The sequence below is a fragment of the Geospiza fortis genome, unplaced genomic scaffold, assembly GCF_000277835.1.
Source record: "Geospiza fortis unplaced genomic scaffold, GeoFor_1.0 scaffold64, whole genome shotgun sequence".
Lineage (NCBI taxonomy): Eukaryota > Metazoa > Chordata > Aves > Passeriformes > Thraupidae > Geospiza > Geospiza fortis.
In genome coordinates, this window is record NW_005054461.1 from 1,264,453 (window position 1) to 1,278,949 (window position 14,497).

At 38.1% G+C, this 14,497-nt stretch overlaps 1 protein-coding gene across 3 annotated transcripts in view; it reads right to left on the reverse strand.

The window, feature by feature from the left end:
• Nucleotides 1–14,497, reverse strand: part of TENT4A (terminal nucleotidyltransferase 4A) — a 57,564-nt gene that overhangs the window by 20,587 nt on the left and 22,480 nt on the right. For all 3 annotated transcript variants that reach the window (XM_005427927.2, XM_031062765.1, XM_014309873.2), the window contains exons 8-10: nt 10,233–10,359; nt 3,244–3,344; nt 2,821–2,993 (exon numbers count right to left, since the gene is read on the reverse strand). In XM_005427927.2, coding sequence (XP_005427984.1) covers nt 2,821–2,993; nt 3,244–3,344; nt 10,233–10,359 — 401 coding nt within the window. The remainder of the gene's footprint in view (nt 1–2,820; nt 2,994–3,243; nt 3,345–10,232; nt 10,360–14,497) is intronic.

Here is a 14,497-nt window from a genome sequence, read left to right on the forward strand (position 1 = left end):
GTGGTATTTAAGTTCTCATTTTTAAAAGGTTGCCACCAGTATGGAGAACTCAGGGCAGTAACTGTAAGCTCTTATTTTCTTCCATTTTTCTGAGCATATACCGACATTGAGAGGCTGACTTCTAAATGTCAGCTCTGGTTTATGACAATCCAGTCTTAAGAAAAACATGCTCCTTGTTATTGTTCTGTTTTCCTGCTGCCGGAATAAATCTAACCATTGCTTTAGCTGACAGACCCATAAGTCCAAGACACCAGAGGAATTATCCATTCAGCTGCTGAGTCATATTTACAGATTATTAATGCAAAACCTGTAATGCTGTCAGAACTCCAAGGAAGCAAATCTTTAAAAACCAAACAGCACGCTGCATTGCAAACAACTATTAAACTATAGGGTTTAATAAAAATTCTAGGATCCCTGTGAGCAATACTGCACTGCTCTGATAATGCCTGCACACTCAATATATACTGCCAATATTGCTTCCAGGACATGTTGACAAATATATGCAAGGCCTCCAGACTTATCACCAGCCAACGGTGATGTGATGACTTCAAAATACAACTACTTCAGTGGATGGCTGGAGAGGGGCAATGTGAAAAAGTAATGTCACAAGCCTATTTCCTCTTCCTAAACACAAGCAAGCTGACTTCTATTATACTGGCTGGTAGAACTCAGAAAGGACCACTTGATCAGTATTACCAGAGAAACTTTAGCAGTAAATAGAAAAGCAAATACATTATCTAGTGTCTACGATTTAATAGATAGGATACTACATCTCACAAACAGCAAAAGATATTCTGCAGTCATGACAAACACACCTCCTGAAACAATGTCTTATTGTAGAGTTTGTGCTTAAGGTTAATAGTGACATAGAGAATAACATCTTGCTATTAAAATAGAACCTTACTTATTGGGAAGAGGTCAGCAAGCTGTAACTCTGGGGTCTCCTCACCTCCTGCATTTTCTTTATAATCTATACCTTGCTTTCACAGTCTTCCAGTACCAGAAAATTACAGAGGATTTAACTTTAAATAAATATAGAATCCTTCCTGAGAAACAATCCTTCCAAAAGATCAGAGGTAACACTGCATGTAACTCTAAAGTGATGAGATGCACCGTATTCATAATTACCTTCTTCTGAAGCTGAGAGAAAAGCTCATCACATCATGCCTATTAATAATGCACCAGAAGTTCTGGCACAAATACCAAGTTGTCACACATGCCAGATGTTCCTCTGCTGCAACCTGGGCACAGCACTATGCCAGATCATGGCACAGATCACCTGAGTATGGTAGAATAGGCTTCTCTTCCGGAATCAGGTGCAGCTCAGGACTCTCAGCCAGAACCTTCTCCTCCTCACACCCAATTAAGAGTAGGATGAACTCAGTAATTTTTTAGAAACCTGCCATTCCATTCCAAATTAAGTTAACATGCTATCAGTCTGATAAGGACATAATGCCAATAATGACCTTGCCTGTCTCATAAGGACATGGACATGATTTTTTATTTTCTTAGAAAACGTAGCATTTCCTTTTACTTTGTGAATGCCCAAGTTGATTTCAGTTCTATCTTGTTGAGAGCTTCCTTTTCATTTTTCTTTAATTTCTCTGGCATCAGACAATGAAGTTTCACCTTCAATATCAAACTAAACAGGACTAAGGGGAGTTCATAACTCACCACCCAATATTGTGCACTCCCAATATAATAAGCAAATATTTGCATTTTTCATAAAATTTATTACAGCAAAATCTTTTCCACTGATATACTTAAACCAGGAACATAGCTAATAGTTTCACTGGCAAGTATCATGCTGTTCTTTGCTCATTAGCCAGATGGTACAACTAAAACATTTGTCCTGTTTACTGAAGGTGGCATAAAAAGGCAATTCAACACCAAAAGAACAGGAGCATAAAGTAATTACAGAAAGTAACCAGAACATATATAGGCAGTGCTTATCCCTCAAAAATTACGAAATTTTTATTGAATAAAATTCCCAATTTTTAATTCCGTATTTGATTAGTTTTTGAAAGCAGCCAAGAAACAGGTATTTGGACCTCTCTTAGCATCATCCAGTTATTCACTTCATAGTTGACTGCATATTACATCTCCTTCCATCAATGCCTTTACCTAAGACAGAATGCTTCGGAAGATTCACAATGAGCCGCTCCTGCCTTACAGTGCTGTGCTTTGTAATCTACACTGCCCAATTCTGCACTGATTTAACTTTACACCAAAACAAAACCACCTGGCAGAACCTTAAAAGAGTCTGGGAACATACTTAAGAGACTGCAGCCTCCTTTTCCAGGAATCTATAATAAAGCCCAGCAACTACTTTAAAATAAGGAAGCTGACAAGAGTTTATGCAAGTGCCCTGTTACCACCAAAACATGAACTGACTGTTTGGCTGAAAATAATGAGTATTATTCACCTTCACACCACAATATAATGTTCATGTTCAATTTCAGGTATGGGGAACAAGGATCAGAATTTGACAATGGAAGATTTTGCTTAATGGAAGGATATATGAAGACATTTCTCCTCTTCTACTTAATTAGCTACTGTTAAAATTGGGTTGTTATATTTCATTACATCTAACTACTACCAAAAAGGGCACCAAAGATTTAGAATGGAAATAAGACCCATTTAATTAATAAACAAAAAAAATTGATTTCAGTAATTTTTCTGAGCAGAGGGCATTACTGATTTGCTGTAGCAGTTTAGGGACAGTATCCCATTAACTGCTATATATACTGCTGTATCAATTGAGGCTTTGAAGATAATCACTGCTACTTACTAGTTTAACCATTAAAAGAAAAAGCTTACAATGTCACTGCTGGAGAGCGATGACACAGAAGAGGCAGATGAACCAGAGGATAACTGCTGTGTACTGGCCAATGACAATGCCAAGTGCTGATTGTAAGATGGTTCAGAGTCTCTGTTCTGCTGCTGTTCTCCATTGCAAAGAGCTATTGGGTCTCTTATTTTCAACCTATTATCTGTTAACAGAAAACATAAGTATCATTTAAGAGCACAGAATACAAACACACGGGCCTTGAAGTCTAAGAAGAGCTGCAGTTTAACAAGCTAACTGAAAAACAGGCTCAGAAAAAACTAATTTGGGTTAGAAAGTTACAGATTCCTTTTATTTTTTTCCTGTATATCTGAATGATTAATTTCAAGGCACGAGTATTTTGAATTACATCAAAGTCAAGAAAAAATTTTAAGTTGGTTTCCTGCTATACCTACCAAGTTCAGGTGATAAATTAATTTTGCTCCCCCACTTCTTTTTAATCCAGGCCCTGTAGTCAATCACTTCTTGGGTCACTTTGATGATTCTACCTAATGTGCTAAAAAAATTTTTCAATTAAGTATTAAACAAAGACTGTTGGTTACACATTTGCAAGCATTTTAACAAGCCACCAAATTACACTAAAAATCAGTTTAAGATATCCCTAACCAAAAACTCTTTTTGAACCTTCTTTTTTTAAGCACACCATTTAATCCACTGAAGCACCACTTATATTCATATTATTTTTCTTTTACCATACTAACATGCAAGCAGTGACACACAGGTAAGATTTTTACTCTGCATTTCTAAATGGAATGCATATTAATTATAAAGAATGCACACGCTGATAACAGTATATTTGATAAAAGCAATTTATGGTTCTTGCATTTCTCCATACAGGAAGTTTTTCCACAGAATCTGGATTATAAACAGGTATGGGATGTATGGAAGACAAAAAACATCCCAGCACCACAACTGGCTGCGTGGAGACAGAGTTCTTCACTTGCTTCTGGATTTACAAAATAAGTTACAAGGTGATAAGGCCCCCACAATCATAAAGGAAGTACCATGGATCGTGAGGTAGTGGAAAAAGAAACAGATTGGCTCCAAAACAAGGTAGAATTTCAATAAACTCACAACAGTGAGAGGCTCAGAGAAAAAGCTTCCCTGGTCCTGCTGATGAAGCAATTACTACTGTACAAAAATGGGATGTGCAAAGTTACCACTGTGGAACAGGTAATGTTATTTTTTTTTAATCTTCAATGGTTACATTAAAGTTTATTTTGTATTTCACATCATAAAGATACCTTGTACCAGTACTGGAATTTTGTTTTAGTTTAGGCGTACAATGGGAAGGCAGGACATACAAAACCATTTAGACTACCTTTACCAGGTTTCATAGTAACACTTTAGGTAGTAATTGCTAGGATAGTAGGAGAAATATTGCTATCTCATGCAAGACCAAATATCACATGTTCCATGTTAGTCTTCCAACTTTAAAGACATGTTACTGTTAGGATTGAAAAAGTCAGTCCAGCAAACACTGAACCAAATAATATCATCTAAATTACAAGTCCAAGTGCAGCTGCAGATGGACTTGTAATTTAGATAATATTCTGTCCACCAGGACAGAATTCATGTCATCCACCATTCTACTTATGTAATGTGAATAAAATGATGCATGCTGGAAAATAAAATCTTGAACTTTACATGCAGAATTACAGGTGTGCTTGTCACCACTCAGAAATCAAAGATCTGGGTTATAATTAAAGATCAACTTTGGGAACCACAGTGCAATAGCTAAGCAGAGCACACTAAGAAAAGAACAAATAAATCAGAGGATCACATTTTGTTAATATATACTCCCACGACGCAACAGCATTTTAAATACTCCATGCAGTTCTGGTTTCTCAGTCCCAAAGAGTAAGTTGAGCAAGAGGAGACAGAATGAAGATGAGGATGACCAAACCTGCAGAGGTTCAGCTGTGGCCCTAAAGCTGCAGTTCCCAAAAGAGCAATGCCACTATGGGACTCAAACATGCACTGGCTGGGTCTCATCAGCACCAGGAAGGGAAGGAAATCTTGCAGTTAAAAAGTTTCATCTGAGAAGGCCTTCAAAAAGAATTGAGCTTCTACTCTAGGATTACACAAATTTCACAACTACCACCAGCTGTGGTCTCACAACCAGAAAGTAAACACGGGCTGAGTAACAAGATTATTACATATAACGAGTTTGTCAAACCTGATGCTTCTTGGAGTACTGTCCTGGAAGTGAAGCAAGAGTCACAATTTCACATAGCAGAAGCAAAATGAACAATAGAGGTTGGTATTTTTATCAGACTGGGTGACTGATATACTGAAGAACGGGCAAAATGGGTGAAGCAACTGCTACACCATCAATTGTGGCAGAGTTGTAGACACAGAATGGGGGAATATGTTCTCTCACCAGTTCCTCTCAAAGGGCACAGAGATCAAAGCTCTAAACTCTCTTTTTTGGTATAAAGGTAGAAAAAAGGAAATTCACTAAGTTATAAGGTCAGGAGTCCAAAGGCAGATCCATGCTACATTGCTTGTGCAGCAAAATTGAAGACGTTCATTATGAGACATCAGAAGCTGAAAGGTGATTAAGGTTATACTGACATATACTTAATAAAATAGCAAAGAAAGAGGAAGCAAGGGTGATCAAACCTGGTACTGATCTCAAAAGAACACCATTTCCTATGTATGGGACTCAAGCACATCCATGGGTTCAAAGAACAACTCTTTAAAATAAGCATTTGAAAATTGTGCCTAAATTTATTTTCAACACTGAAAATGCTGAGGAACAAAAAAAACCCTATTAATCTACCCTGCATTTATTGTGAAAAATGTCATACTTTTGGGGCTTTTATTTCGACTGAGGCCAGAATTTCTAGAGATGTCTGAGACAAACAGTTCTTCTTTGGAAGACATGAAAAAATACTGTTAACTGGTTAGTAAAATCAGACAGATCTCCTGAGAAAGATGCCCCTTTAAGTTTTTTCCCTTAATATTATCATATAGTAAGACCATTAATAAACTATTTACCAAATGAGTTTATTTTATATATTTTATATATATTTATATATATTTATATATTTATTTATGTCTATATTTATTTCTATATTTATATATTTATTTATATATACTATTTTATATATTTATAATATATTTTATATAAGGAAGAGACCCAACAACTTTCCAAGCACAGAGATGGAAAGATCCCTTTCTACCTGGCTATGGTTGTTTTGAAGACTATCACCTGTAAGTGACAACTCCAGACATGCAGTAGGAAACTGCCTAGGCTTTCTCAAACTCTGACCTGTTGGCATGACAAGTCTTTCCCTTATCCAGCTGCACCACATCTAGCACAATACAGATTTCCAAAGTCTAATTTATACTGTAGGGCACGTGACAGCAAAACCAAGTCTTCCATTACTCATTGCGTATGACCTCCCTCAGCTTCCCAAATGTGGCTACAGAGCTGTAGAGATGCAGTCTGAGCACACTTTCCTAGCCAAATTATGTGACAGACCAGCATGTGAGCCAACATCCCAATCTGCAAAACATAAATATTAACCTAAGGATGGATTTTTCTCACATCCAGAGCAGTACAGCTTAGGGTTGTGAAAAGGTACAATACTACTCTCTCCCTCTTGCCCCAGATGTGAACCCCTGCTGCTTCTCTTGCTTCTGATCAACCTGTCATCAACCACAAGCTGGATCAACTTCTTGACATGACAGAAGCATTGAGATACTTGTTTTCAGTCAGACCAAAAAGTCCATCTGACTCATCTTCTGACTGCAGGACTGCCAGATCTCATGCAAGGCAAGATTCAGACTGAGAAGGAAGGAACAGCACAGCTGACAGAAGACAGTACACAGGTACTTAGCCTGGGCAAGGTATAATATTAAATTACACCTTAATATAAAGGCCATGGACAGGGTGGTAACAGATAATCCACTATTTAAATGAACACAAATCAATAAGCAGAGCTTATTGAGAGCTTGTTGTCAAATATCTCCTAAGATTTCCTGTGGTTCATCAAGAAACAGAACTGGAAAAATTGTCTCAAAACCAAGTCCAAAGAAGGGCAGTGAAGCTGGTGAAGGTTCTGGAGCACGAGTCCTGAGAAGATCCAGGTTTAGCCTAGGAAAAAAAGCAGCTCAGAGTGGACCATATGCTTCTCTACAACTACCTGAAAGGAGGTTGTACGAGGTGGACGTTGGTCTCTTCTCACAGATAAGTGAAAGTGTAAGAGGCAATGACCTCAGGCTGTACCACAGAAGGTTCAGATTAGATATTAGAAAGAATTTCAATAACAAACAGGTTGTCAAGCACTAGAACACGGTGTCCAGGGAAGCAATGAAGTTACTGTCCCTGAGTGTACTTAAAAGCCATGTAACCCTGGCACTGAGGGACATGGTTTAGTGGCGAACACAGTAGTGGCTGGGTTAACAGCTGAACCCAATGATCTTTAGACTCTTTTCCAACCTCAGCGATTCTGTGAAAATATCACTCCTCACAGACCGAAGAAGTGAGCTCACTTGAGATGGCACACTCCTTCCCAGAGACAGGCTAGGGGCAAAGATCACAGGAAAGCTGTTCAAAGCACACACCAACACCAATCCTTAAGCGGGAGATATCCTGCCCATAACTGTATTTCACAGCTAGACTCATGTCTGTGTGGCCCTAAATATTAAGAAATCAATCACAATTTTCAGTCACCTTGGCTGAAGGCAACACCAAACTTTACAGTGCATACAAGCTGTACAAGTTCAAGATGGATCAGTCTCATTTTCCTAAGAGGAAACTCCTTTTTCCAAGATGACAGGAAGCTCCTTGCTGTAATAAAATCAACCAAACTGTCAATCAAGCTCTCCTAAGCCAGTCTCAGAAGGGGTTAGGTAAGATTGACTGAGGACAAAATAGTGTTAAGGTAATTTCTGTAGCTGTAAGAATTACCTTCAGGATTCAGCAGATTACTGTTTCCACTGAGAAGAAAGCTTTTCCATGATAGGAGATAGCTTTTAATTCCCACTACACCTCAGATGTTCTATTTGGAAGCCTGAATGACAATGGTGGTAAAACTGATGTGAATCTATCCCTTATTATTCTGTGGGACTTGCTACCACAGAACATGATGAAGAAAAAGGCCTATGCTGCTGAAGGACTACTATCTGACTTTTTTTTTTTCCCATTGGGACTATCAGAAGCAGGAACTCTTTAGAAAGCCTTCAATTAATGTAGACATATTTTTGTGTTGGACTGACCCTGAAAAAGAACTACAACAATCACCAAGAAAGATGTGAAATCTACTGAGTATCATATACAAAACAGAACTCTGTACACAGAAACCTTCCCTGGGAAGAGGAAATATGAATTCAAACCCATCAGACAGTTCAAGAACCATCCCACCTAGGAAAAAACTAGCCCAAATTAGGACAAAACTGAATAAACTCAGCCTGGGCAGTTCAGCCTCCTACAACTTCCTATCCCTTCAACTAATCATCATTTAGCCTTGATCCCTCTAGTAGAACATCATGTTCTACTAGAAGCCAGTCCCTGGTCTTAAATGGAGCCCATTGTTTATAGTTACAGTTATGCTATAGTTTAACCTACCTACTAACAAATCTACAAAAGGGAAAAAATGGATCAGGACAAAGGGCTCCCAGATGGCCAGGCTTTAGGTCAGGCCACCAGAAAGGTCTTTATACAGAGCATGGACCACTCTGCCTTACAGCAGGAAGAGTGATCCACAAACATACCTAGATTACCCAAGTACATCAGGTTTAACTGAGACCAAACATGGAATGTAGACTTCTCAAACTTATTACAAAACAGCTCATCATCCACTTACAAGTCCTTTGGCACTGACAAGACTGGTGCTAGGGGAACTATTTGTATACAGAACTTTGTTGAATGCTGTTCCCCTTGCAAGCCAGTGGCATGATGGGTTCTGAGATTCAGATGTCACTGGCACAGACAGCCCAGAACTCACAGACAAGTCAGACATGACACCTGAACACTGCTGCTAGGACTGCTCCACAGGTTTGCAGCTGTGAACAAAATTCAAACATTTCCCAGATACAGTAAAAAGTGCAAGTCCATGCAAAGTGCACATACTGATGACACCTGAGGCTCCCATTAGATGCTATACAAATATACTTTTTGATGCCTGTAGTAATACAGACACCTCATAATGACTATATTCTTCAGAGAAAAACAGAGAAGTTAATGGAGACCAGGACCCAAGACAAGCAAAACTTCAGGAATCCCTAGGTTACTCTACCTGTACTTAGGTAAGACCAAAGTTTCATTCAGTACCAAGAACTGTCAGCCAATACACACATTCAACAGTGACCTTTAATATCTTAAGACAGCAGTCTCAAATGCACTCCATAGCCCCCTTCTGTACCTCTATCACAGTGCAGTCTCAACCTTTGTGAATTTAATACTAATTTACGGGCACTCCTCAAGTACTGTCAGTTTTAAACTCACAAGTGAAAGACTGCGTCCACTTTGATGTAAACTTACTAGAGGAAACTATTTCACCTTCCAATGACATGAATGCTGAAAGTTTAAATCATGACTAGAGTTTGCAGTTGTACTGAGATGGCTTATGTGACATCTTACAGCCATCCTTCCCTGTGATTAGCTAGGGAGCTCAAAGCCATTGGGATTTTAGGGAAGTCTCAGGGAAGAGACATCCTCTGATCTAGCCCAAATTCACACTAAGGGTTAGAACAAAAGGTGCTAGAGCAGATACATGAATGGAAATACCACATGGCAGCCATGCCTTCATTATCTTTCTCATCTCTCTTTCAAAAAACAGAAATTGCAAAGGTGAAAGCTCAAAGTACTGGTTGTGTTTCTATGAAAGACACTAAGAACTGCATTAAAAATGGCATGTCTAGAAGCATGCTACTTTTAACAGCAGATCTGGCAATACGATCAAACTGGATTGATTCTATTAGGGTTTTTTAATACAGTATTTTAAGTATTTTTTAATTCTTAAATATATAGCAAATCTTTTAAAACAGCTTATGGGGGCATTTATTAAAGAACCAGGGAAATTCTTAGCCGTGTTGTCTAGGTGTCTAATTGTCTAAACAAGTAATTTGATCACACACATTTTTTTCTGCCACAATACAGACATGCATCATATTAAACATTAAACAAGCAAACCCTCCTTTGAAATACTTCAAGCAGAATGTTGGACTCATCATGGGTTTTATCATATGCCATTTCAGCGCTGCACATTGAGGCATTGCACTCTCATATCCCTGGGCAGGTTAAATTTCTGCGCAGATTTCAGTACAACCACAGTTAAACAATAAATAACAATTTATTGTTTTATGAATCTAGAACCAAACACTCCTAACTGATTACACAGACAAATGGATATTGAAAAAGTGAACTAATTACCTCTCAGAATCTCTATTTGGATATGATCTTGCAAGTGGTGATACTGCATGGCTAAGAACAATGTAGGCATAATCAAAAACTTGTTTCACTTGCATGGCACCGTAAGAACTTCTGCCAACGTCGTTTCCTGAAATAATGACAGTCATCAGATGATCTTTTTTTAATATCAGTTATCAAAACATTAGTCATACTTAAAGTTCAGAAGCCTCAACAATACAGCTTAATTCTGTTTAAAACAGTTATCCCATCCTAGCCACATCTGGAACACCTAAGTGTGTCTGTTTCAGCAAAAGAAGTTGACCTTAGGAATGACACTTAACATTATGCAATTTAATACTTCTAAAATACTCATATACAGTGCTTGAAAGAAACAGAGCAAAGAGATCAGCTTAAAACTCTCAGAGCTGTCTTCCAAAGGGAACGTACCAAGCTTAAAGGACCATGTCTCACTTACCAGTAGAGTTCCTGCAGGCCAAATTCAGTTTAAAATTTCATTTGTGTAACCTTCAGTATGCCAGACAGACTCACATAAAACCCTATTTAACCTTATCAAAACTACAGATTAATAAACCAGCACATATAGATGTTTATCTCCACAGGATAAGCCAGTTTTTCAAAAATCTATCATAGAAGATTCCAGAAGCTTTTATAGTACTGTTTTTTGATCAAGTTTGTAGCACTCTCAACTGTCCTACTTTAGGAATGAGTGACATTTTAACTGGAACTCTTTCCAAATCTATTGCCATGTGAACTGCAGAAGTTAAGAACATTATATACCTTCTGTATCAGTGACAATGTAAAAGAACAGACCACCCATCTGATACCTAGCACAATCTTGCTGTTACTAGCAGAAGGCATTTGGGAGCTTCATGTGTACGTATTTGGCACCAGACATCAAAATTCACTGTCAGCATTCAATTTAAGAAACATAAATAAAACTGCTTTCAAATTGCATAAAATATGGACTAGGTCTTGAGTGGGTAGAAAACTGCTTACAGTGCAAGGTTCCCTCCTTCAGAATGATGGGTGAAATGCTGTGAGAACACTAGAAAGGGATGAACCACCAAATGTGAAAATCAGATCAGAGCCCATGAATAAAAGAAATTAATGAAAATCTGCTTTGAAAAATTGATGGGTAAAGGACAGAATCCATACTTTGGAGGACAGAATCCAACAAGGCTGAGTTTGACTTAAGAGGAACACTTCACTCCCCTGAGTATTTTGTCCAGCAAGCTACTACAGACAAACCTGCTGAACTTTGTCATCCAGGGGAAGATTCCTTTCAAAATTCTCCAACCATAATGCCATTCTAACAGAAAAACATAATCAGTGAAAACTAACTGAAAACATAAATGCATTTGGGAAAACAGAATTTTTCCAGTAATTCACATGGTCAAATAAAAACCGATCAAGAAATACTTCCTGTTTCCTGACATAACTGAGTATCTTGCTCTGAATGTACCACTGTGGTATACAGCAGCCACTAATTACAGAAGCCTCTCCAAATGGTCTATTTGCTATTGGACTCTATCCTGAAGTAAAGAAAGAGATCAGTGTGGGCCTAGGACAATGAATCTAGGAGGAAACACATGGTAATGGTCTTCACAGAGGACTTCACAAAGGACTTAGTCCAAAGGTGGCTAAAAAGTGACCAAAATACTTTAGTGGTCATGAAATCAGAACACAATGTTAATTACACTAAAAAAGTAATGATTGATTCAGTAAGGGCTTTTCAGAGCCCTTACTGTGTGTCCAGCCACATAATGATATCCTAAACCTAGATATCCAAGATAATTAAATTGAGAAGCAATACAGAAATGGAATACATACTAAAAAAACATAATCGCACCTACCACTAAATTAAAGTCCATCTATGGTTGGACTAAATGTTAGGGCTCTTTTCCAACCTAAATGATTCAATGAATTCACATAACACTAATTAAGAATACACACTCAACGTGCACTCAATCTTTATTAGTTTAGTCTAACCCAATGCTAGGCAGGTACATTTGTCATGTATCCTGCATAATGTTGTACCAAAATGAAGACAGAGCTGCCACAAAATATTGGCTATTCCTTTCATCAGTTGTCACTACCTCCTTTGTTGTGCCAGCAAAAGAAATCATAAGCCTTCCCCTAAACCAATTACAGTAAACTTGGGCAGTTTTAGTTTATATCAATGAAGTTGTGTTTGAGTCTTGATTGAAGCAGATTTGAGAAGAGAGGTAGAATAGCTAATGCCATACCATGCTTGAGTTCCTGGTTTGCCTCATTCTGCACCTGTAACTCATTCATAAAAATGTCGGAATTAACGGGTTTTAAACAATTTACAGTCTGCAGAGCTTTTTACTTGGGCTGCAGCTGGAGCTACTGTGAACTGATCTGTCAAGTCTGTATAAAGATGACCCTAGCGAATCCACAAAACAACATATTAAAGAAGCCAGAAGATCACACATTTGCATTTGCTGCCCTGAATAGATTTTCTTCTGAGAGATCACTCTCATTAGAGAACCATGTCTTACATAAGTGAGCATCCTCCTTTGGTCACAATCTAGACTGATTGGTTAAAGCACACAACCCAAATGCTGTCACTCTTTAAAAAAATCATACATACTTCAATCCTCAGATGTACATTAGCAGATAACAATGGTGTGTGATTTCATGTATAATTCAATCCTTATTCTTTCTTACAAAGCCTTCATCCCTAAAGGAGCATGTCCAAAATTTCCATCACTTGCTATCAGTATTACCACTCCATCAGGTAGCCTTCCTTTACCTGAAGCGTTTTTAAGAACACGGCCTGAAAAGGTAAAGGTAAGACCGTGAGCTAGAACTGCAGCAGACCCATTCACGTTAAGCTATTAGCCAGTAAACAGCTTTTTGCAACATTCAGCATTAAAGAGGTTCTTTCAAATGCTAACTTCAGTGAACCTGTGTATTTTTATAAACACTTATGCTTTATATACACACACAAACATATATATTTGCAGGTTCTAATGATAAATAGCTGATACTGAAAAGTTGCAATGAATCATTCCGGGCAGCCACTAAGGCTAGAAGAGATCATCTCACAGATGTTGCCAATCTCAAATCTATTTACTTCCCATACTTGTGACCTATCAAGATGCAGAAGCAAGCAACATGAAGCATAATAAACCCTGCAAGTTAAAGATTCTCTTTTCCAAGTAAACACGTTTAAGGTTTAGAACTTTCATTACTGCTCACAGCAATTCAGAATGAAGAACAAACTTCCTCATGAATGGAGCTGCACAGGCGGAACTCCCAAGTTTTAAACTTGGCGTTAAAGAGTAGCAACTTAGCTACTCTAGGTACTGCCAGTCTGAAACTAGACCAAAAATTATTCCTGTTCTGAGCATCACAAATGACTGGAGGACCTTGATAAACACCTGATTCACAAAGGTATAAAATAACAAGCCCCTCAACAGTCTGCTGAGTAATGCCAAGCTTGTTTTATAACCACAGATTAAAAGATTTGTCAACTGCAAACAGTTATGTCTTCCAAGACAGGATACTGCTGGACCAGCTCCAGACAAACCTCTTCCAAGATGACATCATCTACCCTGCTCCAGCATATTCCTGTGAACAAACTTCTGAGTGCCTGGCTGTGCAGTTCTCCTTAATAAATGTTTTTACTTTGTATATATTTTACAAAAAGTACAAGTGCTTTGAGAAAGTGAAACGGTGTGGCTACAAGATGTTTATGGAAACTCCCTCCTTTGGACAATGCTAAGGGAATGATTTTCATTTCATTATCCTGTCCCAGGACACTAACTCAAGATGAAAGATCTTAGACTATGTACAAAGACCAAGTATAAATGATTACATCAAAATGGAAGTAATTTTCATCACCACTATATTAGTCTGGTAACTCAAATACGGACCTCAACAAGCTCCCCACTTGAAGTGTCGATTTCTGACACCTTTGTTGGAATCCTGGTTCTTAAATCACACAAATTATCATCTTCTGGCACCCAGCGATCAGTCTCCGAGACTCACTGAGGAAACCCTGCAGTACCTAAAATAATCTAAGAAAACCCACTACAACCAAAACAACACAATATGGAAGCTGGATGCCTGTTCCTCCCAAATCCAAGAACTAACAGAAGGTTATGAGCAGATAGAATGATGTATCACATCCTTCTGATGACAACTTCCATCTCTTAGCCAGACATCACCCACCATCTCACACTGAATAAAAAACAGTTCCTCAACTTAAAGAAACTAATCCCACTAAACACATTCCT